Here is a 26,974-nt window from a genome sequence, read left to right as displayed (position 1 = left end):
CCCCGTGTAGAACGGCAGTGTTTCCTCCCTGTCTGTATTCACAGTATCAGAGTGAGAACCAAAACAACAGCAAATGTTGTAAACCAGTTTTGTGAACTTTTTTACAGAGCTCAAAATGTATATGGGCCAGTAAACATGAAAAAAGCAAAAGAGTCAACCCCAGGGGCGCCTGGGTGGCTCAGTAGGTTGGGCGTCAGGTCAATGATCAGGTCACGATCTCACGGTTCATGGGTTTGAGCCCCATGTTGGACTCTGTACCGACAGCTCAGAGCCTGGAGCCTGCTTTGGATTCTGTGTCTCTCCTCTCTCTGCCCCCCCTCTGCTTGCACTCTTTCTCCCAAAAATAAATAAAACATTTAAAAAATTTTAAAAAAATGGGAGGCAAATAGTTCTCAGGGTGCTGAGAGCCAGGGTGGGGAGACAGGCCTTGTCCCCGGTACCCCCTGCGGCCCCCGAGTTCAGGCAGAGGCTGGGACCCCACCCCCACCCCCCGGTCCACCATGGAACACAGCCTTCACCAGGGTGGCACCTTGCCAGACCAGCCCCCGCCCTCCCAGAGGAGTAGGCCCAAGGGACGTTTCTTTTTGGCAGTCCGGTCTGTAGCAGATATTAAAGTGCCTCTGCATCCCCATCACATATAATTTCTCACTGTCCCACTTGTTAAAGAATGTTCAGCCATTTTGGTTTTGAAATTAGTTGATTACTAGTCACTGTTTGGACTCTGAGTTCTTAGAAAATAGCTTTATTGACATGTAATTCACACACCGTAGGTACAGTTCACACACCATACAATTCACCCATTGAAAGTGTACGACTCAGTGGTTTGGTATATTGTCAATTCTTAAAGATTGTGGGGAGCATCTGGGTGGCTCAGTTAAGCATATGACTTCGGCTCGGGTCATGATGTCACGGTTCGTGAGTTCAAGCTCCACATTGGGTAAGCTTGAGCCCTGCTTTGGGTGAGCCTCCTCCTTCTCCCTCAGTCCGCTTCTCCTCTCTGCCCCTTGCTCACTTGGGCGCTGTCGCGCGCACGCTCTCTCTCTCAAAAAATAAAAAGGAGAAATGATTGTGGTAAAATACATATAACAATCTGTGGTCTTTTTTAGTTTGAAGCATACAATTGCACAGAATGAAGTACACCCACAGCATTGCACAAGCATCACCGCATCCAGTTCCAGAACTTTCATCACCCCGAACAAACGGTGACCATCACGGCTCTGGTTTTCTGGCTGTGGGGAGGGCATACTTGTATTCCTCAGCTCGGGCCGCCGTAACAGAACCCCACAGACTGGGGGGCTCAAGCAGCAGAAACTCAGTACTCACAGTCTGGAGGCTGGACGTCCAAGATCTGGGTGGCGGCAACTTTCATCGTGAGGCCTCTTCTCTTGGCTTGTGGGAGCCACCATCTCTGTGTGCTCACATGGCCTCTTTGTGTCCCTGTAGAGAGGGCTCTGGTCTCTTTCCTCTTGGAAGGACAAGAGTCCTTCAGTCCTTTCAGATTAGGGCCCCAACATTATGACCTCATTTAACTTTATTTACCTCTCCTGTTTTTTTCATGTTTATTATTTATTTTTGAGACAGCATGCACACAGGACGGGCAGAGAGGGAGAGAAAGAATCCCAAGCAGGCTCTGCACTGTCAGCCCAGAGCCCCACGTGGGGCTCGATCTCACAAACCTTGAGATCATGACCCGAGTCAAAACCAAGGGTCACGTGCTCACCTGATTGAGCCACCCAGGCGCCCCCTCCTTATTTATCTTTTAAAGGCTTCATCTCCAAATACAGTCACATTGGTGGTGAGGATTGCAACGTAGAAATTTGGGTTGAGGGCACAACTCAATTCATAGCACTTAGGAATTATTTTGAAGTGAGAAAAACCTAATTTTCAAATGAAATGTTTTGTTTTGTTTTTTTCAGTTTAACAGTGAAGTCGAGGGAACATTACATTTTGGAGTTTAAAATACACAGTTTCAAGATGTGATCATTTTTACCATTTTGTGAAGTCTTCTACTCCTTTCCCCCACGCCCCCTCGAGAGCTGATTCTGTTCTCTTCTCAGCCCTGTTCAGTTATGTCACATCAGCAGTTTGAAAATGGCCAAAATGGAAATATTTAACCCCACAGAAATTGGCCAATACTGCAGCATACCACTGTCTAAGCTATATTATGTCACCAAGTAAAAGCAGAAATGAGTTATTTTAGAAAATAGTAGAGTTAATGCATGAATTGAAAAGCTGTTTTGCTGAAAAATCCTGATAAAATGCATATCAATCAGTCATCGTCCAGCCAGAGAGCCAAACACCGAATAATTCAGTCGTGGGGATTTAGTTACGAGGCATCTGAAAGCGGCTGCGAGGGAAGGTGGGGCCCTCGACGTGAGCCACAGCAGGAAGTTACACGGAGGGTTACAGAGGGGTGGGGGGGACGGGTGACCGGAGCTGAACCCTCGGGCCTCCCAGTGGGGAGGGGAGCGCAGTAATCCTGCTGGTGGGGGCTGGAGCCACGGGGCAGGAGCGGGGACCGCCGAGGCGACCACGGGAGAGTGCAGGAAGTACAGACGGGCCGAGTCCCCTGGCTCCTCTCCTTCCGCCGCCCAGCATCCTGCCTGTGCCCAGGACCAGAGGACCAGACGTGACAGGAGCTCGTCCGTAGGGGAGCGCAGAGGGGCAGCCAGCAGGAGTCTGCACCTGCAGCATAAAGCAGAGGGGACGGAACCAGGACGGATCTGAAGACCGAAGGCTGGCGCCACATCGAAACCTCTATGAATTAAGCAAGAAAAAGGAAAGAAAGAAAATAGGACAAAGACTATAAAAGACTACTGTGTACAATTACATGTTAATTTGAAAATCTCAAGATACTGTTAATTTTCTTTTTTTATGTTTATGTTTTGAGAGAGCATAAGTGGGGGAGGGGCATACAGAGGGGGAAAGAGGACCCGAAGTGGGCTCCATGCTAACAGCGGTGAGCCCGATGTGGGGCTCGAACTCACAAATCATGAGATCGTGACCTGAGCCGAAGTCAGACTCTCGACCGACTGAGCCACCCAGGTGCCCCGATAACTGTTAATTTTCTTAAAAACATAGATATTTATAAACTACTAGTTTAGTAGAAAATTTGAAATTACCCAATACTCAAGAAGGAAAAACTGGGATGCCTGGGTGGCTCAGTTGGTTAAGTGTCCAACTCTTGATCTTGGCATAGGTCATGGTCTCACGGCTCATGAGATCAAGCCCCACATAGGACTCTACACTGACAGCACGGAGCCTGCTTGGGATTCTCTCTGTCCCTTTCCCACTGTCTTTCTCTCTCTCAATAAATAATTTTTTTTTAGGGGCACCTGGGTGGCTCAGTTGGTTGAGCGTCCGACTTCAGCTTGGGTCATGATCTCACAGTCTGTGAGTTCGAGCCCCGCATCAGGCTCTGTGCTGACAGCTCAGAGCCTGGGGCCTGTTTCAGATTCTGTGTCTCCCTCTCTCTCTGACCCTCCCCTGTTCATGCTCTGTCTCTCTCTGTCTCAAAAATAAACGTTAAAAAATTTTAAAAAATAAAAAAATAAAATAAAAATAATAATTTTTTTTTAAGTTTAAATAAACATTTAAAAAATAAAATGTTTAAAAAAAAAACTTCAAGGAGTAGCACCAAAAAGAATGTTGGGGGTAGGGCAATTTTGTGGGTACATTTTTTTTAACTATTTTTTTTAATATTTATTTCTGAGAGAGTGAGCATGAGTGGGAGAGGGGCAGAGAGAGAGGGAGAGAGAATCCGAAGCCAGCTCCAGGCTCCAACCTGTCAGCACAGAGCCTGACGCGGGGCTCAAACCCGTGGACCGTGAGATCATGACCTGAGCTGAAGTCCGAGGCTTAACTGACTAAGCCACCCAGGCACCCCCATTATTTTAAACTTCTAAAGAACAGCAAGTTTCCATGCCATAGAGACAGTTTCATTAAAAAACAAAAAAAAAACTGGAGAACTAGCCGATTCCTCTTTACAAAGGTGCTATAATCGTATGATACCATATATAATCGTATAATACCAACACATGGCCCAGAAACCGGGTGTGCTCACAGACATGCGCACACACACACACCCTTGCTCAAGCTCGGTCATTAACACTAGACGGTGGCCCTCAACACTGCCAGCCCCAGCATGCCTTCTGTGAGTACCCCTTTTCTGCCCTGAAATAAAAGTTTACAGGGCAAATGGATTACTTACAATTTCAGAACCAGTGTGAATACAAAAGAATATGTGTTTCAATACATAAATGTTCATACGTGTGTAAAATCATCGAGAACAGGACCGCTCCAAGTACGGACCAGTACAGGTGTGTGCCATATCTGTGACTCACGCACCAAGGAGTTGAGGACGTGACTCTTCGGAACTGGCGAAAACCTTGGAAAGTTCTGAACAAAAGAATGTGCCATTTTCCCTAATTTATTTTTTAAGTTTATTTTGAGAGAGAGGGAGTGCGCACGTACAGGGGAGGAACAGAGAGAGAGAGAGAGAGAGAGAATCCCGAGCAGGCTCCGCGCTGTCCGCGCGACGCAGGGCTCAATCCCGCGAGCCACGAGATCATGATCTGAGCTGCAATCAAGAGTCAGACGCTTAACCAACCGAGCCACCCAGGTGCCCCTATTTTCCCTCGTTTTCTTTTTTTTTTTTTTTTTTTCAACGTTTATTTATTTTTGGGACAGAGAGAGACAGAGCATGAACGGGGGAGGGGCAGAGAGAGAGGGAGACACAGAATCGGAAACAGGCTCCAGGCTCTGAGCCATCAGCCCAGAGCCTGACGCGGGGCTCGACCTCACGGACCGCGAGATCGTGACCTGGCTGAAGTCGGACGCTTAACCGACTGCGCCACCCAGGCGCCCCTTCCCTCGTTTTCTATAGGAGTCGAGTTTCCGGGAAATTCGGATCTATTAAAACCGTGCAAAGCTGTCCTCCCGTAGATGTAAAAAGTTAGGGTCTAGGCCCACGTAAAAAAGGCTCCCCTCCATCAACTTTCTCCAACTTTCACATATGTCAGAAGCACCTAGAGACCTGGTTCAGGTTGCTGGGCTCCGCTCCTGGAGTTTGTGACCAGTAAGAGTACCAGCCAGGGGTTAGAGAGGCAGGCCAGCCGGGGCTACTTCACACGCACGCGCACACAGACCTGACCTTACGGACCTGGGGGAGCTGGGCCTGGGGCCCGCGGGCAGGCAGCTGGGAAGGGAAGGTGGGTGTAGGAGGGCAGAGCCGGGACCACCTGGAGCGGGTCAGTTCTCGCTGTCTCCAGTGTTGACGACGTGGGTCTCCTGCGGGAGGAGCTGGCACCCTTCACCACGGAGCTAAGCCCACCCGTGGCTGAGGAGTGGGAGACGTTGGAGACAGAGCGGCCGCATGCAGACAGGCGCCGGGGTGAGCTGCAAAGGCACCGGCCCCACGGCCCAGGCATCAAAGCAAAATGGCAGCCACTTAACTTCCTCCAGGTCTCATCCCACAGTGACCCTTGTGGCTCTCTCTACCTGGAAACATATAGGGAAGGGAATTCTGGGGGGATGTGGTTCTACCTGGCCGAGTTACCACATTATAAAGCCACCTCAAGTTTGGGGGTGCGGCTGGAGAATTTGCACTTCTAGGAGGTTCCCAGGTGATGCCCTTGCTGCACGTATGTGAGCCACCGCGAGTCCCTGCACGTCCAGCAGCACGTGCGTTGGTCAGGACTGTCTCAACAATCGCATTTTGTCTGTGTGGCCCCGGCCACCAAATGCCAGTTGAGCTTCCGATTTGTGGGACAACTACACGTCCTCACCACCGGTTTCCAGAATGCTCCTGTGGGAACCTACACAGTCCCCTGGGAAGGAACTCCTGGGGTTCTCTCAGCAATTCTAGGAGGATGCCCGAGAGAATCCCTAGAGGGACCTGCAGATACCCAGTCATTTCACACTGACATCAGCACAGGACCCACTCCAGCTCTGGGCAAGGAGAGCGGAGATTCAGCAGCACGGAAGGGAGAGAATGTTCAGGAACTGTTTTGGCCTCATAAAAATTCAAGAACTAAGAGAAAGACTAAGCAGCAAAACGGAGAGAAACAAAGAAATACAGCAAATGGCACTGCAGCTAAGGTGAGTAATTCAGTTCAGGACCGCTGTGGCTCCTGCGTGAGGCTGGGTCTCGGGGGAACAAGGATGCGAGCCTGTGGAAGGAGCCCTGGCCCGGAGCATGGACACCTGTGCAGAGAAGAGCAGGGGCGAGAAGGAAACCGCAGCCTGAGACAGATGGACAGGGAGGGCAAGGAAAGGGAGACAGAGACAGGGCACGGTAAGGTTTGCATGAAGGCAGGAGGCATGAACGGTCCCTCCCGTGTGTCGTTGCCGTGACCGGTTATTATGAACGGGTCCGGTCAGCGGGGCTCGCAGGTGCCCGCAGCTGTGGAAGGTGGAGGTGACGCCACAGGTTCCGGTCCTCGCCACCGCGTTTACTGAGCATCGCACCGCGATGGCCGCTGGGATAGGAGATACAGAGATGTGCCAACCTGGCCCCGCTGGCGGGGGACTTGAAGGACCCACGTGTAGGGGGAAGCAGTCGTGTGTTCTGAGGGCACAGAGGGCCGAGTATCCACCCCTGCTTGGTGAGAGACCAGGTGTGATCAGGAAAGAGGATATTTGAGTTGTATCCTTCCTTCAGGCCAAGGAGACGGTGGGGTGTTCCAGGCCGAGGGAACCACGTGGGAAGAGACAGAAGTGTGAAAAGCCACAGGCCCAGCCTGGGAGGCAAAGCAAGTTGGAAATACGACTGAGAAAATGGGCTGTGGCCAGTCAGTAAGGGCCCCGCGTGCCGGGCCGGAGAGCCGAGCCCGGAGGCTTTTGAGTGAGCAGATGCGGGCGGGGACCACGCGGCTGTCTGGACGAGGGACGTAGGCCTCCTCCAGGCCAGGAGAGCAAGGATGTGTGACAGATGCCCACCTGTGCGGCAGCCCGTCTTTATATGCTCGTTCATCGTTTGCGATACATTTCCTCTGGGAAGTATAACCAGTCAGTGGGCGGTTTAGGTTTCCTCTGCCCAGCACCACCCCGTGGACTCGGGCAGAGTGGGCGCCGGGAGGGAAGCCAGACACGAAGGACGAATGTGTGAATCTGCTTAACATGAGGGACCTGACAGGCCAATTCACGGGGACAGAAAGTAGAACTGTGGTTGCCAGGGCCTGGGGGGAGGGGAAATGGGGAGTTGGCGGTGAACGGATATACTTTGAGTTTGGGCTGATGAAAAAGTTTTGGTCTTGGATGGTGGTGATCATTGCACAGAAATGCAAATGTCTTTGATGCCCTGAATTGTACCCTTAAACATGGGAAAATGGTAAATTTAATGTTGTGTATGTTCTACTACAGTTTTTTTTTTCAACTTGAGTTTTAAAAATTAATTTATTTTATTTTTTGAGAGAGAGAGAGAGGGCACAAGTGAGCAAGGGGCAGAGAGATAGAGAGAATCCCAGAACAGGCAGAGGGAAAGAGAGAGAAAAGTGGGGCTCACCCAAAGCGGGGCTTGAACTCATGAACTGTGAGATCGCGACCTGAGCCGAAGTCAGGTGCTTGCCACCCAGGCGCCTCCCCCAAAAAGTTTTTTGAATGTTTATTTATTTTGAGAAAGAGACACAGAGCACGAGTAGGGGAGGGGCGGGGAGGGAGGGAGACAGAGAATCCGAAGCAGCCTCCAGGCTATCAGCGCAGAGCACGACATGGGGCTCGAGCCCAGGAACCATGAGATCGTGACCTGATCTGAAGTAAGAGTTGGACACTTAACTGACTGAGCCAGCCAGGCACCCCTGTTTGACCACAGTTTTCAAATGTGGGTGCCAGGGCCCAGTGCTTTAGAGGGCCCAGCCCCATCCAGCCCTCCTCTAGCTGTGTCCTTCTCCGTGGCCGGGAAGTCCGCATGGCCAAGGCAGTGCGCCCACAGATCCCACGTTCCTCCTCCAGGCCATCTTCCGGGAACCCGGGACCCAGAACGTCCTGTCTGAATGGCCTCTTGTCCATTCCATCCTCTCACGGACAAGCTAGGCAGTCGGCGTGTGCACGCTGGGCCTGAGAGGTGGCCAGAGCAGCTGCTGGCGGGAGCACGGACAGAGAGGAGCACGGACAGAGAGGAGCACGGACAGAGCCCACATGCACAGAGCAGGGCACCCGAACACTTGCAGGGGAGGCCTCACAGCGCAGAGCGGGCGGGGCAGGGGCGGCTCCTCCCACACCGCCAGGTTCCATCCTGGGCCTTGCAGGAGTCCGCAGTTCTTTCTTTTTTTTCTCTTTTAACATATTTATTTTTTGGGAGAGCACAAGCAGGGAGGGGCAGAGACAGGGGGCAGAGGATCTGAAGCAGGCTTTGCGCTGACAGGCTGACAGCAGCGAGCCTGATATGGGGCTTGAACTCCTGAACTGGGAGGTCATGACCTGAGCCAAAGTCAGGCCCTCAACCAACCGAGCTACCCAGGTGCCCCAGGAGTCCCCGGTTCTAAATTCGAAGCCTGGCTTCATCGCCTCACAGCCTCCAGGATGGCTAGAATCAAAAAGACAGAACAGGGATGCCTGGCTGCTCCGTCGGTAGAGCATGCAACTCTTGAGCTCGGGGTTGTGAGTTCGAGCCCCACGTTTGGGTCTAGAGATTACTTAAAAATAAAATCTTAAAAAAAAAAAAAAAAAAAAAGAACCAACTATACCCAGTTTGGGGGGAGGGGGATGTGGAGCAATGAGAACCCTCATATACTGCCAGTGTCACTGTAAAACAGTGCAGCCTCTTTGGAAAGTAAGTCTCGCAATTTCTCCAAAGGTTGAACATCGAGTTACTAGAGGACCCGGCGATTCCACTCCTAATTGGAAACGCATCCACACAAAACGTGAAAACGTGCACATGAATGTTCACGGCAACATGATTCCCAACAGCCAAAGGTGCGACGAGCCAATGTCCACCCGCTGACGCAGGGCTAACAAAACCCGGGCTGTATCCAGACGACGGGACGCTTCCAGGCTGGACAGGGGAGTGAAGCACTCACACCTGGTCCACGTGGATGAGCCCGGAAAACACGAAGCTGAGGGAAAGAAGCCAGTCACAAAAGGCCACTTTTTGTAGGATTCCATTTATGTGAAATGTTCACGCAGGCAAATCCGCAGAGACAGAAAGTGGATGAGTGGCTGCGAGCGGACGTGGGGCGGAGGGACTGGGGCGACTGCTAATGGATACGGGCTTTCCTGGGGTGATGAACATGTTCTAAAATTAGATAGTGGTGACACTTGCAGAATTTTCTGAATATCCTGAAAATAGCTGCATTTTAAACTTAAAAAAAACCCACACACTAATCTGATGTTCCACGTCATACTGAAGTATACTTGTTGAGGGGAGACGCTAAGAATATCAGTCTGTTACCTTGACTTGGAACCCTCAATATTTAGACGACTGTCACGGCCTGTACTCTGGCCAGCGTCTCACAATGTCGGGGTCCGGCCCCGGGGCTGAGCTACAGTTATGTGTTTTAAATGATGGTAGGGTGTTTGGGGCATCGGACCCCAGGGTCAGGAGTGAGTTTTGCAGATGAGAATACAGGGCACAGAGAGGGGATGTGGCCTGGACAGGAGGGCGGTCATTAGTTAAAGGGACCAGCTGTCCGGAGCGGTTTTGGGAGACGGGGTCCCGCCGCTACTTCCCGCAGGTTTTGCCCCCCACCCCCGTGGGCCTTCAGCACATCAGCATCTCACAGGCCTGACAGAGACGCTGTCCTTGCTAAGGGGCTGTGGCAGGGACTCTCAAGAGTCATTCTGGGCACACACAATCGTTCCCTTACGTGCCGACGTTACAGCCCAACCCCCACAGAAGCCGTGGCTCCCAGGAGTGCGCATCTGGGGACTGATACGACAGGATCATCGAGACCCCCCCCCCCCATGGCGGAGGCAGACAGATCAGGGCCGCAGTCCCAGCTCTGTGCGTCTCCCCACACCTTGGAGTGGCGGAAATGGTCGACACCCTGCAATAAAGTGCTTAGCGTGGGGCCTGCCTCGCCAAATACGCAGGGAACCAGGGAACAGGGGCTGGTGTTGATTCGTTCTGCCTTCCACTAGAGGAGTGGCGGAGCTGTGCAGAAGGCCTGGGGAGCCGGGGTCCTGGAGAGAAGTAAAGGGAGAGGGTGTTGTTCTCTGCAAGCCGAACAGTCAGAGCCAGTGAGTGGGTCCCGCATGCTGGGCTGAACAGAGGGGAGGCCGGGGTCACACGCACCTCAGCGGGGTTTGGTGCTTGTGGCTGTTAGAGTCTCTTGGACTCTCCGCCCTAGTGCCAAGTCTGTGATCACTTGATGAAAATGGCTCACCCTTTGGCCATCGCACTCACAGGATTCGCTTGGAATTCGCTTATTTAATGGGTTAATATACTTGCATCAGCTTCGGCTACTAGGATTAGTGCCCCGAAACCCAACTCCTGTGTTTCTTGCTCTCTGTGCGTGAGAATAAGAACCGGTATTTCTGCTATGCGCCTCTTCAGTTAAAATTTTGCAATGCATAATCTGATTGTCATCTATTGCAACTTTTATAATAGAGGTGAATTTCATGCATTTCCCGCTATCACTTCATTATTTTTCTCTTGAGGGGATTTCCAAGTGAACAGCTTCCAAAAGCCACCCTGCTTGCCTGGTTCAGAAACTCTGAAGCCGTGATTATGAGCTGGAGCTGGAGGTGAGCTAAAAACTAAAGCCCACAGAGCTTTGCTCATGCCGCGTCCCGAGGCAGGCGAAAAGGCAAATCAGAACACTTTGGAGCAAGGGAATGGATAACTAGTTTCAAATCAAAATCCAGGCACTGTAAAAAGTACATATTACGTTGGGTTCACTGGGAAACCTCTCCACGTGATAGTCAACTGGTGAGACTCAGTGCTAGTCTTCCACTGAGAACTATGCCAACATCACTTAGGAGAGCCATCTCACGTGTCCCAGTGCTTCACGGACTGTAAAATCCGTATGAAATATCTACAGTCTCCAGCTCAGTTTTCCCCTTGCTTTGCTAAGGGGAAAATACACGTGAGATGGCATGGTAATGGATATTACATCTGAATCTCCGTGTTCCATTCCAGAAGTTTCCAAAAGGGAATGTGGTTATTTCCAAACTCTTTTTATAACGCACAGCTATGTTAATTTTAGTATCGTGAATTTCCACCCAAGTAAAGATTTTCTCATTCAAAAGAGTAAAATGATTTAAAAGAATACATTATCAGATTTATTTCCTGGCCGTATAAAAAAAATTCTGAACTCAGATTTCTGGGATACCTCTTTGAAAACGATCTCCAAAAACAGGCTCTCCGAAGTGTCCTCAGTGGCAGCAAACTGACATCCTTCGAAGGACTTCTGGTTCCAGATAGCAGATACTGGGCAGAGACAAGTCTCACAGATAAGAGAGGTGACCGGGCCAGATAATAAACACGCTGTTCGTTCTGCCAGTGTTTATTAAGCCTTTCTTCCATGCCGGACACTACTCTGTGCTAGAACTACATCGATAGGAGGCCTTCTAAGGTGGTCTGAAGACAATTCTCAGAGGAAAACTCAATGTTTTCAGTAATGGCAACAACAAACAGAGTTCACAGCCCGTCAGAACGGCTGCTTTTGACGGACACTTACTTGAATAGGTTCTTTTACGTTCGTTAGAAAAGACTCCTTACTTAATCGTATTCTGTAAATCTAACGATATGAAACCGTGACATGTGTAGACTGTGCTTTGTTTTATAACTGGTGGGTTTCTGGAAGGTTGGGGGAAAATATTTGCAAGCCAAATGCACGAAGGAGAAACTAGAGCAAGAAACCGTATTCCATCTCTTTCTAAGCACCATTTTCTGCGTGTGTCAGAGTCCCTCCAGGGGCTGTGCTCTGCTCACTCAGAGACACCCCAGATCTCCAGGACCTGTGCGCCTGCACGCGGCCTCCCCTGAGGCCGGGGATGGAGCGGCGGCTCCTCCAACCCGGCCTCCTTCTTAACCGCTGCCAAGGTTAGTGGTCGTTGCTCCGGACGTACTTGCAAACGGAAAAGGCTTTCCCCATTTCATCATCCTGTTCGTGATCTCCTAGACACAGTGTTATATTTTTAGGGCACCACATGGGCTGTAGGGCTCGCCGGCAGCACTGCTGGCAATTTGGAGCGGTTCTACCCTGCGAGACGTCTGCTTAGGTCGAGTCCTATTAATTGCTGGTTCTATACCTCAAAGATGCCAGTCTCCTATGGCTCAACCTAACATGTCGAGAGGAAGAGTAGGTCATGGTTTAGAAAGCCAACCTGGAGCATTGACCTTTCCTCCTCCAAATGACACGACACAGTGCTCTCCTCTTGGGTAAGAAGCACGTAGAGAAATGGAGACGGTTCGCGGGCCCCACCCTCCACGGGGAGAACCGTGGAAGACCTTGAAAAATGTGCTCAGTTAATAAATCCCCATCTACCTGCCCAGTGCTGAGAAGAAAGAGCTCAGCCACTACCGGCCCTGTGGCGGAGCCGGCCACCGTTAATGCCATGAGCACCGCGGGGCGGACCTCCTCTGTCCTTGAAGGGGGGTCTTGGGGACAAGAGTCTCACCCTCATATTACCAAGCTGTGGAAGTTAAGGCACAGAATCCTAATGGAGACCTATCGTGACGGTGGTACAGTCCAATTCAGAATGAGTCTCTGAATTCTCTGGAAATTAGCTTCCATTTCAATAGCGCGGATAAGCAAGCCCTGAGTAGTATTCCGTAAGCCAGCTGAGTTTTCAGTGAGAGAAACACAATGACCTCTACCGAACTGGGACCTAAATCCCTGGTCTCCCATCTCCTGTGGGGGTCGTGGTATAGAATCAAGGACCATACAGACCTTTCTTAGAACAGATTCTGTGGTGCTTCTAGATTTGATGCTTCTTAAAGACATTTAGAGCCTCTCGCCCACATGGGTTCTCCGATGCGCGCTAAAATGCGAACTGTTGTTAAATCGCCTCCCACAGGCACCGCATTCGTAGGGCTTCTCTCCCGTGTGGGTCCTCTGGTGTATGATGAGACTTGAGCTCTGATTAAAGCTCTTCCCACATTCGCCACACTTGTAGGGCCTCTCTCCAGTGTGAATTCGCCGGTGGGTAATGAGGTTTGAGCGGTCACTGAAACTTTTGCCACACTCGAGACACTCATAGGGCTTCTCTCCTGTGTGGATCCTCTGGTGGCTGGTGAGCGTGGAACTCTTACTGAACTTCTTCCCGCACTCAGGGCACTGGTAGGGCTTTTCGCCAGTGTGCGTTCGCCAGTGCGCACTGAAGTGCGAGCTATTGGTGAAACTCTTTCCACACTCACTGCACTTGTGGGGTTTCTCTCCTGTATGGACTCTCTGGTGCATCAGGAGGCTGGAGCTCTGGTTGAAGCTTTTCCAGCACTCTCCACATTTATAGGGCTTTTCTCCAGTGTGGATTCTCTGGTGTGCTGTGAGGTTAGAATGATCACTGAAGCCTTTCCCACATTCGGGACATTTGTAGGGCTTCTCCCCGGTGTGGGTTCTCTGGTGGCAGACCAGGTGTGAGCTTCGGCCAAAGCTTTTCCCACAACGGCCACACCTAAAAGGTTTCTTTTCTCCGATGTGGGCTAACCGGTGGACAGCTAAGTGGGAGCTCTGGCTGAAATTTTCCCCATATTCACAGCATGGATAGGATTTTTCTCCTACGTAGGTTCCCTGAGGACCTATGAATTTCCCTGCATCTCTTTCTGGAGGGGAGAGTGACCCTCGTCCATCTTCTAAGGGTACCTCCCATTGCTTTTCTGCCCCATATTTGCCTTCCCAGTCTCTCCTCCAGGCAAGGTACTGGGAAACATCCACTTCGGGTCTTTCTAATAATGCCCCCGGCAGTTCTGCTTCCTCTGAAATGTTCTGGCTTGAATTCTCCTCATTCTCTGTCCTTGTTTCAAGATCTGAAAGAATGAGGTGAAACTGCAAATGTAGCGTGTTTTCTGAGCTCAGAAGAACAGAACCGATGAGAAAGCGGCCCTACCAGACGGTCGGAAACAAACTCTTGCCGGTGACACATAGAACACAGTCAGTTTGCCATTAACCAGAAACCAATCATCTGGAACAGGGCTGAACCTCGTTCAAGACAGCAGACTTCCAGATCTCACTCCCTCCCCCAGCTTCTGAACAAGAAGGTGGTGGGGAGGAAGGCTGAGGAAAGGGAGGAGGGCAGGACCCAGGCCCATTTCTTCCTCTCCCCGCCAATCAGATGCTCTGCCCCCAGGCATGGCCCCTCTTCTCCCCACCCACCTGTGTGCTGGCAATCGGTACTAAAAGGCTACCTTTCTCTTCCAGGCAGAGGGACAAGCCTGAGAGTGATTCTGGCCTCTCTCTGTCCCCTTCCTTGCAATTGGGAGGGAGGACTTCTTTGATGAACGAGGAGCTGGGCCCCGTGGCTCAGAACCAGCAGTGAAGCCTCTACCCTGCGGGGGGAGGCTGTGGCCGTCCCCTGCTGCCTGTGGCTCCAACTGGGGTTCAGTAAGGAAGCCCACCGTGGCCACCCATCTGAGCCACACTGCCCAACGGCTCTACAGTTAGAAAGCTGTCATTTGATCTCAGCGTCTTACTCTTACGTTTCTTGGTTGGTCTGGAATCTGAGCGGGGGAAGAGCAGTACTATTTATCAGATCTCCTAAACTTCCAACAAAATGACTGAGCCCAACCAAGGAGGGAAGCTCATCTTAACCATGAGAAATTCACCCCTGCAATAAGCTAAGGCTGACTGTTGTTTAATTTGGGGTTGCCAGGGCTCACTTTTTCTATTAATCTAGTTAAGTGATAGTCAATTATAGTTAAAACTCTGATAGAAACTTAAGAGGGAGGGGAGCCTGGCTGGCTCAGTCGGTAGAGCATGTGACTCTTTATCTTGGGGTCATTAATTCGAGCCCCACATTGGGGGTAGATGTTTACTTAATAAATAAAGGGGGCATTAAAAAAAAAGAAATTTAGAGGTGCCTGGGTGGCTCAGTCGGTTAAGCCTCCAACTTTGGCTCAGGTCACGATCTCACGGTTCATGGGTTTGAGCCCCGCCTGGGGTTCTGTGCTGCCAGCTCAGAGCCTGGAGCCTGCTTCGGATTCTGTGTCTCCCTCTCTCTCTTTCTGCCCCTCCCCGGCTCGCTTCTGTCTCTCTGTCTCTGTTTCTCTCTCTCTCTCTCTCAAAAATAAACATTAAAAAAAGAAATTTAGGAAGGAAATCATCAACACTAAGGATTTGTTTATATCTATCTAGAAGCCACGGTAACTCAGGAGAGTAGGCTTTCCTGGCTGCCACCTGCTTTTCTGTTCTCCCACATCCTGTGGCTTCAGCACCCCTGCATAATAAACCGGGAAGGCCAAGTGAGTGGGTTCCTCTCCCAGCCCTCGCCCAGTGCTGCCTTGTCCATGTTCGGAATTCCAGATCTGACTTCCTTGTTGGTGCGATACTAGCTTTTGCTCGTTTTCATTCATTTCCCACCTGCACAGGAAGTTTTCCGGAAGTCCCGGGGATCGTCATTCCAAAGCTCTTCACTTCTCTCTGGCCTCGAGACCCCGTCTGGCTGGCGGACTGGAAGTCCTACTCGAGGAAAATCAAGAAGGGACATGGAGTTCTTATGCAATCTGCCTTCTGTTCTTATATCTGGACGTGGTGGGTGAAATGAGAATGGAAACACCTACCAGAAAGATCTGGTTTTCAGAAGAAATCGTTTAGTGAAAGACTCAGGAAATGTGCCCCCTTAAGTGAGGAGTACAGGGCAAGGTGTTCATCTATCTTAACAGTAAGTACAATGATGGCGACAATGAAAAGGAACATTTGCTGAGGGCCAGCAATGTACCAGGATCCTCATAACAGCCCAGTGAGCTAGATACTCTGTCCATTTTACAGATGAGACAGTGGAGGCCTAGGTGTTTAACCAGTTTGCCCAAGAACAGAGAAGTCTTTCAGTGGCAGACTGTTGTATGTAATACGCACAGGGTATGTTAGATGGAAACAGACGACTGGAACTTTACATCACTCGGACCTCTCTTTCCTCCTATAATGGTTACTGATATTATTTCTAGGATGTTGTTGCTAAAAGCAGACTGGGAGCAGGCAAGACCCTCAACGTTGTCTTTGTGAGTCACCCTGCACTACTGGCTAAGAAATCGGTCTTAACCTGAGGAGGTCACTCCAGAGTGACAGACAAGAAGCATCTCTCCCGCTTCACAGTCCCTAATGCTTCCCTCGGGCCCTCGTCTCTCCCACTGTCTGTGGCCGCTGTGGGAGGAGAGCTTACCACTGGGATTCCCCCTCAGAGCCTGGGGGCCACGGCTCTTGGGCTCCTCTCGGGGCTTCTCTGCCGGGTCGCTACCGTCTCCCATCACACCTTCCAGCACGGCCTTCCGGTTCTCTTGGGAGCCCCCTCTATTCCGCAGGAGGCCTCCTGCCACGTCGAAGGCATCAAAGGTGCTGGCGAGGGTCCAGGGGCTCATCAGGGCGTCCATCTCACGATAGAAGGGGCAGGTGCCCGGGGCGTGCGTGCTCCTGGCTTTGCGGTAGTGGGTCTGGAGGTTTTTGAACCGGTAGCGACACTGTTCCAGGGTCCGCGGGAAGCCGCGCTCCCGCAGCCGCTCGGCCACCAGCCGGTACACCTGGCGGTTCCGATGGCAGGTGCGCAGTTTCTCGTGAATGTAGGGCTCACCGAGAATCCCCAGGAAAATTTTGGTTTCTTCGTAGCCCCAGTGCACACCTGGAGGAGAGGTACAGAGGTGAGCTGAGATGGTGCTGCTGGTTGTGCAGAGGACAGCAGGAGACCCCCCACTCCTACCACAGCATCTCGGTGATTTCCGGAGAAACAGTCAAGCGGGTTTTCCTCTGTGATGGGACTCGATCCGACAATATGCACACGTTTATTTTTACACTCATACACATGACTCTTACATAATGGTTCTTCCTTTTTCTCGACTGCACACAGGAACAAAGGGCTGTCCCATTTGTACATAAAAATAGCCTTTCCTTGCCCTTTGCAGACGACTACAGTGTGCCCTGAATCCCCACGGCACCCCCGAAATGACCGGTCGCGGCGAGCTTTTCTCCAAACCCCGCTGACAGCGAGGACCCTCCCAGCTTGCTCATGACAAGGACTTACCAGCCGGACTCCGAAACAGGGCTGGGATTCCAGGGCTTCCAGACACTTCTTCGACCCCCAGTTCTTCCCCCTCAGAATCCTCTGTGACGGCTCCTAAATGCCCTTCTTCTACAGATGCTGTTGTGTGGCCGGGGTCCGGCCCCTGCTTCTCTGCCCCGCCTTCCAACACAGCCTCAGCCAGCACTGCCTCCTCCTGTCCCCAGCGGCGCCCCTGAAGCTCTGCATGCTCCACATCACAGGCCCTGTGCCCAAGAAGAGCCCCTGCCACCTCTGGAAGGGGGGTGGCGGCCCGTGGGCACATCAGGGCGTCCATCTCACGATAGAAGGGGCAGGTGCCCGGGGCGTGCGTGCTCCTGGCTTTGCGGTAGTGGGTCTGGAGGTTTTTGAACCGGTAGCGACACTGTTCCAGGGTCCGCGGGAAGCCGCGCTCCCGCAGCCGCTCGGCCACCAGCCGGTACACCTGGCGGTTCCGATGGCAGGTGCGCAGTTTCTCGTGGATCCAAGACTCACTGAGAATTCCCAAAAAAGTCTTGGTTTCCTCGTAGCCCCAGTGCACCCCTGCCACCTTCTCATCCTCCAGGCCCTGCAACTCCAGCTCGTCCCACATCTTGGCTTTTCTCAGGACGGGCACGTGGCCAGGCTGGCCTCTCCCCCCGCCCGCTGCGGAGTCGCTGGCGTTCTCCTCTCCGGGACACTGAAGATCACGCCTCCGTGGGTCCTCCTCCTGCTCCACGTGGGAGCTGACACTGGGTAGGGGGGTTGGCAAATCTGTTTGCAGAGGGAGACACACAGAAGATACAGTGGTTTGGTGACTCTCATCCCAACCACCTTATATGCCAGGGAGGGGAGATACTATTCATTTTTTTTTTAAGTCTGAAGGGATTCTCGGGAAGCCTCGGTAAAAGTAGTATTCAGGCTGCGAGGGAACAGTAAGAAAAAAATCCAGGCCCAAATCTAGACCTACACATGCACGTACATCTGTCCTGAAACAAATAAAATTCAGGCTCCCACCAGAGGCTTTACTGACCGTCTTCCTAAGATGGTCAGTAAATGTCAACACAATATTCTCTCTGGGTTCTAGAAACTCATCCTTGAGAGCACTGACTTTGGTATTAGATTACGGGTCTCTCTTCAAGCAGAATTGAGGGCTTTGAACAATATGATCCCAAAAAGGTCTGGGGTAGTGAACACTACAGATAACGCCACGGCTAACTTTGTACAGGAAAACGGCGCTCTTACCCGGCGAGACCTCACTTGCAGATTTCTCCCAACTTCTTTCCAGGTGGTTCCTCCATCCAGGTCCTGGCTGCCTCCGCACCTCCTGGGAGATGTACACGGCCACATCGCCGAATGTCACCAACTCCTGGGAAAACATAACACCCTGTTCAAAAGGTGCCGCCTTGGGACAAAATGCCTCCCTATACGGCCTTCATCAGAGGGCAGGTGACGAAAAAGGCTGAGGAGAAACTAAAAAGTGAGTTTTCTTTGACTTTTAAAGGCAATAAAGGACGGGGAGGGAGCGGGGGAGAGAAAGAAAAGCCAGAAAGAAGCTAACATTTACGGAACACCAGGTGTGCTGTGCCAGATAGTTTCACACTTGCTCAGTTATACAGTCAGTATGTGGCAGAGCCAGGATTTGAACGCAGGACTCTCTGACCCTGAGGCTTTTGTTCCCTCCACGCCTCCACAGTCCTGCACACCATGTGGGCAAGACTCGGATATGGAAAGAAGGAAGTAACTATTCCTTTTAAGGCAAACGTGCCAATCAGCATGATCTTACAATCTCGGGCTCAAGGAAAAGAATGACTTAATACCATTCCTCACCACCTCAGCTGTGGTGCTGCCTTCCAGACGGAGGGGGGGGTTCAGCAACATTTTTCTGGCTGGTGAAATTCTGGAGCCTAATCTACAAAGTTACTGAGAACCCCCTCCACCACCGCTGGGTAAAACTCTCTTGGCATTTCTGGTGAGCAAAAGAGTTGGCGGCAAAGGGCCCCCACTTGGATTGTGAAAGGCGTCCTAAGTAAGAGAAAGATCTGGCTCACCTGGGGGCTGTGCATCATCCCCTGGTCACTGCCGCCCTCCTCCACAGAAAGACCCAGAGTTCCAGGACCAGGCAGGGCTGTGGGGAAGAGAAAGGAGCTATGAGGAGACCACGTTTCTCAACTCCTCCTGAGGACGGGCCCAACTTAGTTCTGAAACAGAAGAGTCTTCCCCCTTCTCTTGGTGTCTGCTCTGTCCCAGCAAAGAAAGTTGGTGAAAAACCAGAATGAGGAGAGCTCCCAATTTTCCCCTTCCATATCCATCCAGGTTACTGATGCAGTTTCATGATTTTCTTCGTCAGTTTTGATAACACATCTGCCTCATCCAAATTGGTCTGGGACACATGTACCTGTCCTGAGATTTTCTGTGCTTGGATTTGACCCCACTTTGTGCTTTCTCCACCAGCCAGACCTAAAATCTGTGCCCAACCTACGGGGACAGTAACCTCACTCACACAAGGAGAGGTACCACAGGCTCCGCTGGGTACTTTTACAAAACATGCCAACCAAGGCCCTTCCTCCCTTCGGAGGTACCTGCCGAGGATCCCCCAAGCCTCATTTCACCTGCCCCATCCTCCCACCTTCGGCACTCTGAGGGAACTGACCCACCCTCTCCCCAGACTGCTGCTTCCTACCGCTCCTGTGCAAGGCTGGGAGTTCCTCTTCGGGACTGTGATGCCACTGTTCTTCCGGTTCTGGCTGTGAGTTCTTCACCACTGCCTGTAACAGACACATGAATCCTGTCTGTGCTTGCTTGAGATGGGTGTCTTGGGAAGCTAGTACTGATCCTCAGTGTTCCTTCTCCTCTGAGCATACCTCCTGTCCCTGTTCAAGGACTAGAGGGGTCGAAATTCTGTAGGCACTAAAACTTAACTATCCCAAGATGCAAAGAAGCAAAGGAGGAAATCAGTCTCCTGCAAATCACTGCAGTCCAGTAAGGAGTGTGGATGTGCAAAAGACTAACAGATAAGGTCTGGATCCCAGGCTCACTGCAATCTGCCCACCAGCTCTCCTGAGGCAAGACTAAGCCAACCAAAAATATAGCTGTTTTTCAATAGGACCCAAAGGTGCAATACTGGCCATAAAGACCAGTGAAGCCACTTGCGTCAGGCTGGCTGCTGACGAATGAGAGCTGTTCTCCAAAAAGAAACCAAAAATCAACCCACCCACCCACAAACCCTAGCTTTTCTGTCCTTCTGTGTGCACCTCCTCGCCCGGAGTGGTGTTCAAGCCGTTTTAAGCAATTCTCTTACTTAACGGCAGGGCCCCACGCTCAGAGCAAGCGCTGTTACGCATTCTGTGAAGAGTCCGTCTGAGCGTGGAAGGAAAGCCGTAGCCACCAGGCCCAGGGAATGAGCAAATGCCACTTTGCCACGAACAGCAAAGTACGGCACATCACCCACACTGCTGGCAAACCAAGGGCACTCTCCCACTTCCTCCTGCTTTACCCAGAACAAGGTTCTCGCTTCTCACCTGGAGCCCCCGTCTCCCGGGCTCTTTCTGCAAGTCTTCCACCAGGGCCACGGCCTCCTCTCCACTCTCTGGATGCTTCTGTCTAACCCAGAACTGGATCTCCCGAGGAAGGACAGCCAGGAACTGTTCTAGCACTAGCAATTCCAGGATCTGCTCTTTCGTACACTTCTCTGGCCTCAGCCACTGATGACAGAGCTTCCGGAGTTGGATGAGAGCCTCCCGGGGTCCTGATGCTTGTTGATAGCAGAAATGCCAAAACCGCCGGCAGGAGGTCTCTGGTCCAGGGTCGCTCCTTTGGGAAATTTCCTGCTCCCAGTGGGAATCGTCTTCCAGCTTCACTCTTTGAAGCTCTTCTCGCTCTCGAGGAGTCTGGACTTGTGGGTCCCCAGCTACAGCCATCGTTCAGCTCACGGAAGAACCTTGCCACTGGGCTCTGAAGCTCAAAGCTCTTCCTTTACCTCAACGGGGAGCTACCATCAGATAGGAGTCACTAAGTAGAACTCGAAAATCTAGAGCCACAGATAATACATTACAGAGCGAATGCTAGTGACCATCACAAGTGTCAGCCCAGCAGGACTGAGGTGAAGAAAAGAGCCTTCGTGTCCTCCCCTCCCCATGTCCTGGTGCCCGTGGAGTCTGGCCCTGTGTCACTGGGGAAGCAGCTCCAGAAGTTTAAGAGGAGGGTCAAGAGCGGGTGATCTGATTGGAAAGTAGGGGGGCTTGAGGCTGTGTTTGCACAGCAATTTACTTGAGGCCGAGATGTCACTCATCCACACTGACGAGTGAGGATAGACTGGAGAAGACAATGGGGACAATAAGCCGCCCACCCTCCCAAGCCACTGGTCTTCGGAACTAGAGTGTGACAAAGTCAATGTGGCAGGACAAGTACGAGAGGGCGCACAAGGTAGCAGCACCTTGGAGAGCAGCAGCTGGGTGGAGCTGGCTCTAACCTTTCAGAGATTCAAAGGGTCCAACCTCTAAACTGCCCTCACCTCTGGCTGGTCACCCCACTCGGGATTCCTCAGCCCTGGAATAACTCTCTCCCAAACAGGAAGATTTACCCTGGTTAGGATTACAAGCTTTAAGAGTAGAGATACTAAAAACAGACCCATACGGGATGTCAGGGCTGGCAGGAAAGTTAAGAAATACTTGGACTTCAACTCCCTCAAAGCTGGGCAATCGTGGCTCAGAGACCCCCAGAGACTTGCCCAAGGTCACATGGCTGGTGTTTGGCAGGAAATAAACAGGGGCTCAGCCCCTTGACCGTGGACTGGGGGACTGGCCCGCAGAGCGTGACTTACACCGGAAGGCTACTCTGCTCCGCGGGCGACCTTCTCTGGAAGCCTTATGGGGTAAATGCGGGCCCTGGGGACGGGGTCGCCTCGGCGGCTACAAGGCCAGGGTCCTCCCCGCCGAGTCCGGTGGGCGGCGCGAAGGAGGGCGCCGCCAGCACGAGGGCCGCATCTCGCCCGGGGGCCGCTCGCGGGGCGACGGGGCCTGGGCCTGAGACGGCGGGACCCTGGGTTTCGGTCCGGCCACGCCCACCCGGCGAGGGCGGCTAGGGCCCGAGGTGACAGCGGCGCGCACCAGCCGAGGCCCTGCGACGCCGGGGGGCCGCGGCCCGTGGCACCTTCTCCGCGGCCGCGCAACGTCCCCAAACGACCCTCGAACCCCCACCCCGGACCCGGAGTCCTGGCGTTCGGACGTCCCCTAAACACCGGAAGCGGAAACGCGATCCCCAGAAGGACTGGGTTTTGCCAGACTCCATTTCCCATAGGCCTCCGTGCCCGCAGACTGATAACAGCACTAGCCAATAAAATTTGAGAACGGCCTAGACGTCTGTGTTTCAGACGAATCACTGATGAGGGGTGGGACTTTACTGCACGCGGGATCTGGGAGTTCAGAGCCACAGCCTGGAGTAGACCCAGCGGAGGTGGTGTGATCCCACCCGCTTCCCGACTGCCGGGGGCCCTGAGTGAGAGAGAGGGAGAGCCTTTGGCGGCCCGGGGTCTGCTAGTGCGCCGCCGAGACTCCAATTCAGATTTTTGGCCACTTAAGAAAGTACTTTTCCGGCATGTTTGTCCACTGTGGCAATGCTTTACCACCACCACCACCACCACCCCTCCACACACACACACGTCCACCACACACCCTCATATCCTGCGTGCCCAGCCCTGGGAGATTTAAGGTGAATACTTTGACCAGATGAATACTATTGACGCTTATTCATTCCAACAATCAGCCGTGGAACATTAACTTTGGCCCAAGCCAAACACTCCCTCCTCCTAAGGAATGCAGGCCAGCAGAGGATGCATTTTTATGAATTTATTTTTTGTATCTCTAGGTCCAACTTGGGGCTCAAACTCATGACCCGAGATCAAGAGTGGCATGCTCCAATGACTGAGCCAGCCAGGCGCCTCTGGCGGATGCAATTTTAAAATGCTGCCCTGAACAACCCACATATCTCCAATGCAGTGTGGTAAGTGCTAAAAGGTGCCTTCAAAGAATGTGGCTGGAAAGAAATACTGGAGAGCGACTGGGAGAGCCCAAGAGGGTAGAAGGTGCGGCCTCAGGGGAAGGGGGCAGGAAACTGCATTTTATTGAGCACTTACATTGCATATTTTCTCTGGTTTGGATCTGATAATGAATCCTGCATAGTAGGCCTCACTCCCTCTTTAACAGATGAAAGGTCCAAAATTCAATTAAAGGTGGGTGAAGCTGTGATTATTCCCACAGAAGGGGCAGCCTTGGGGGTGGGGAGGGGCAGGCAAGGGAAACACAGGATGGCAAGAGGGGCTTTCCAGAAAGCCCTAAGTCCAATTGTGAGTCTGGGCCAGGAGAAGGCTTTGGGTTCCCACCATCAAGTCACAGAGAAGCTTTGCTTTTAGCATTTTCTATTAGTTTAAGATTTCCCTTGAAAAGAGGTTCCTCTGTTGTTGTTGGTTTTTTTTAACGTTTATTTATTTTTTGAGACAGAGAGAGACAGAGCATGAATGGGGGAGGGTCAGAGAGAGGGAGACACAGAATCTGAAACAGGCTCCAGGCTCTGAGCTGTCAGCACAGAGCCCGACGCGGAGCTCAAACTCACGGACCGCGAGATCATGACCTGAGCCGAAGTCGGCTGCTTAACCGAGTGAGCCACCCAGGCGCCCCTCCTCTGTTTAAAAAAAAGGGAAGAAAATTTTAAATTACTAATCCACGTCCCTGCCCTATTACCTTAACTCAGGGAGCTCCTGAGCACGTGGAACTTCCACTGGAAGCAAAATCAAGCAGGGAGAGTGTAGCCCCAAACACAAGTCATATCGACCATCAACACCACATCCAGTACTTGAAGGGAGAAGACACGCATACTTGTCCTCAAGCTATGGGCCACGCCCCTCAAAGAAAGGGACTAAAGGACCCCCAAAAGTCTACACACATGAGATACTTTCCCACTTGTGGCCTCCTGGTCCCTCAGAGGACAGTTGTCCTCAGAAACCTAGACAGGTGCATTTTTTGGTGAAAGCAGGCTACGTCTAGGTCAGAGTTAGCAATACTACCACAGATAGGGTTTTAGTGTTCTCTGCCGTACAGAGTGATCGACCTCCTCCGAGCAGCCTTCTGGAGTGGGCACAGCAAGCACTGTCATCAGTTTTGCAGATGTGGAAAATGAGGCTTCCGGAAGTGATTTGCCTCATCATAATGCTGGTTAGTGGCAGAGGTGTGTCTAGAACCAGGTCTGGCAGGTCTCTAGGTTTTTTAAGTTTATTTTGAGAGAGAGAAAGAGCATGCTTTGGGGGGAGGGGCAGAGAGAGGGGGAGAGAGAGAGAGAACCCCAAGCAGGCTCCACACTGTCCGTGCAGAACCAGAAGCGAGGCCTGATCCCGAGAACGGCGAGATCACAGCCTGAGCCAAAATCAAGAGTCCGTCATTTGACCAGCTGAGCCACCCAGACGCCCAACAGGTCTCTTTGGCTCGCAACCCACCATCCACTATGTCACAGATGCCAGGACACGAGTGGGAGGGAGACACAGGAGCCAGTAACTCTGAAGGCAGCGCCATTTGGGACAGCTAGGAGTGGCAAATGTCTGTACATCAGTTTCAGCAAGCGTTTGGTTTCTGGATCCCTGATGTATTTAGAAAAACATTGCACAGAGGTGTTTAGAAGCAGTGCATAAGGGGACAAGGATTTCCAGGTGAAGGAGATAAAAGCTTATCCTCCAGGAATTCGACAGATGACAGCCACATATAATGAGTGGAGACTATGTTCCCTAGGCCCACTGGACCATCCATCCAACTCATTTAACCAGTGATACTAACTTACCTGCGCAAGGAGACCTGTCCAACAGGGAAACCTGGCAGAGTTAACAAGGCCATCTTGGGCACTGAGCAGACAGCATGGGGGGACACGGATAACAAGTGGTTTTGAAGCCCAGCATCTGTCCCCAGAGGGGCTTGTGGCTGGCGTCTGCCTGTCCCTCACATGACCGCTTCCTTTCATGTCCGGCTGCTCAAGCACTCTCTAATCACAAAGCCACCATTGCAGTCACTCAAGACCAGGAATGATGGGTGCTCTGAAGGAGGCTTGTGATAGGAGATCCCCCACCATAAATTAATAATTTGAATTCTAGATTCTCTTGGTCTCTTGGAAATTGAGTTAGCAGGAGCCTGCCACCCAGGGTCCGGTCACCTCTGGGTAACTGGGGAAATCCAGTCTCTGCACCAGAAAGGCTGGGGACCAGAACTCTGCGGTCAGTTGGCCAAAGGTGCCCCCGCTGAGGCCTCCTGGCAGGCACGCCTGCCCTCAGACGCCAACAGTGTAAACAGGCAGTGGAGACGCTGTGTCTGCCAGGGCCTGGGAGCTCCAGGGGCCCGGGTGGTGTTTCCTTGGAGCCGGACTCCCCACCCCACAGCCGTTCCACAGCTGGCTCGGGCCTGCGAAGGGATGGAAAGTTATCAGAGCTGGGACACTGGGAAGAGCCAGCAGGAGAGGGGGAACCGGGGGCAGGTAGGCCCTAGAGCCACAGCCCCTGCTGACACCAGAGGCATGAGCTCAGTTGCACCGATGACTGGGTGGAGAGCCAAAGGGGATTCGCCACCAGCCGTCACCCCCCACCAGGCGAGGAAATCCTCCATCTCAAAATCTGACCATTGTCCATACAATCCTACTTCCACTTCCTCTGGGGCCTGGGGCTATGTTATCAAATCATGAGAGTAGAAAAAGGAAGGGCCCTAATATTCTGTCCAGAAATTTGAAATAGCTTAACAGGGCCCGCCCGGGCAACAGGAGAGGTTAAAATGGCCGTGCGTGTGAAAAAACTCCAGGACTGTCCGGGAGGGACTGTGAGTGCGAGCCCAGCACCCTGGGTCCCTGCTGAGCTCCCTGTGAGGAGACGGGACTGCAAAGTCAGGGATAAGGGGCTGGGAAGAGCCACCACCGGTCACGTGGCCCCGTGCAAGGCAGGACCAATTCCAGTTGTGGGATCTTCTTGCTACCAGCTACAGGGAAGCCTCGTAGCCAGTGTTGTTTGCATTTCAGTGTTTGGTTCTTTTCTCCATTTTTTCCCATGGGTACTTCTCAGGGCTTTAATAACACAGTGAAATAAAGCAGCAGGTGCCGGGCAGGTTACGCACCGGATTCCCCTCTGAGCCTCCACTCCCCCAGCCCCGAAGCGGGGATACGGACCTACCTCACAGGGTTGTCAAGATCAAGTGAGGCGTACGTGTAGAACGTAGCACAGAGCCTGTGCACAGCAGCTGCTCCCTGGGTTGTTACTGTAGGCTAGTGTGGCTTATCATAAAGTATAAAAATGCAACCCAAAGGGAAGAAAAATTCCATGAAAAAAGAAGTCTCTTTATGACTTGCCTCATACTGTAAAATGTCTACTAAAAGTCAAGTGGGGGGGGGGTGTGACTGGTGGCCCAAGTGTCTAGAACCAGGTCTGTCCAGCTCCCAACACTCCCTCTACTGTGCCAAACATGAGAACAGGGACAGGGTGACAAAGTACTGCTGGGCGTGGACCTGAGGGGCCTCTGGGATGTGGCGGTGCTGTTTCTTGGTCTGGGTGCTGGTTACATGGGTGTGTCCAGTTTGTAAGAGTGCCATGAGCTTACACTTTTGTGCACTTACCTGTGTTTTGTATTTTAAAATGTATATATTAGGGGCACCTGGGCGGCTCAGTCGGTTAAGCGTCCAACTTCATCTCAGGTCATGATCTCACGGTTCATGGATTTGAGCCCCGAGTCGGGCTCTGCACTGACAGCTCGGAGCCTGGAGCCTGCTTTGGATTCTGTGTCTCCCTCTCTCTCTGCCCCTCCCCTGCTCACATTCTGTGTCTCTCTCAAAAATAAATGAACATTAAAAAAAAAAA

General features: G+C 52.1%; 2 protein-coding genes across 7 annotated transcripts in view; one reads left to right on the top strand and one right to left on the bottom strand.

The window, feature by feature from the left end:
• The window catches only part of WDR73 (WD repeat domain 73), a 28,037-nt gene extending 12,373 nt beyond the window's left edge, over window positions 1–15,664 (top strand). Inside the window, exon 9 of one of the 4 annotated variants that reach the window (XR_015252953.1) lies at window positions 15,467–15,664. The gene's annotated coding sequence lies outside the window, so the exon portion shown is untranslated. Of the gene's footprint in view, window positions 1–1,106; window positions 1,525–1,916; window positions 1,981–2,595; window positions 2,852–15,466 lie in introns of those variants that run through there. The other 3 variants (XR_015252955.1, XR_015252956.1, XR_015252954.1) reach the window with 3 other exon arrangements.
• Window positions 1,897–21,241, bottom strand: LOC112855175 (zinc finger and SCAN domain-containing protein 20-like). Of its 3 annotated transcripts, none has more exons than XM_086711633.1 (8): window positions 20,625–21,241; window positions 19,787–19,871; window positions 19,155–19,231; window positions 18,349–18,472; window positions 17,110–17,877; window positions 16,258–16,710; window positions 15,459–15,557; window positions 1,897–2,757 (listed from the first exon to the last, which is right to left on the bottom strand). In XM_086711633.1, exons 1-8 carry the CDS (start codon window positions 21,021–21,023, stop codon window positions 2,327–2,329), a joined length of 2,436 nt encoding a protein of 811 aa, XP_086567759.1. In that variant the 5' UTR covers window positions 21,024–21,241; the 3' UTR covers window positions 1,897–2,326. The 3 variants fall into 3 exon arrangements, with proteins under 3 accessions (XP_086567759.1, XP_086567758.1, XP_086567760.1); XM_086711632.1 differs by lacking the exon at window positions 1,897–2,757 and adding an exon at window positions 11,195–13,909; XM_086711634.1 differs by lacking the exon at window positions 1,897–2,757 and adding an exon at window positions 14,414–14,599.
• Window positions 21,242–26,974: the final 5,733 nt, after the last annotated feature.

The sequence above is a fragment of the Puma concolor genome, chromosome B3 (genome assembly GCF_028749965.1).
Source record: "Puma concolor isolate L17-30 chromosome B3, mPumCon1.1.hap2, whole genome shotgun sequence".
Lineage (NCBI taxonomy): Eukaryota > Metazoa > Chordata > Mammalia > Carnivora > Felidae > Puma > Puma concolor.
This window is presented reverse-complemented; position numbering and strand designations above follow the sequence as displayed.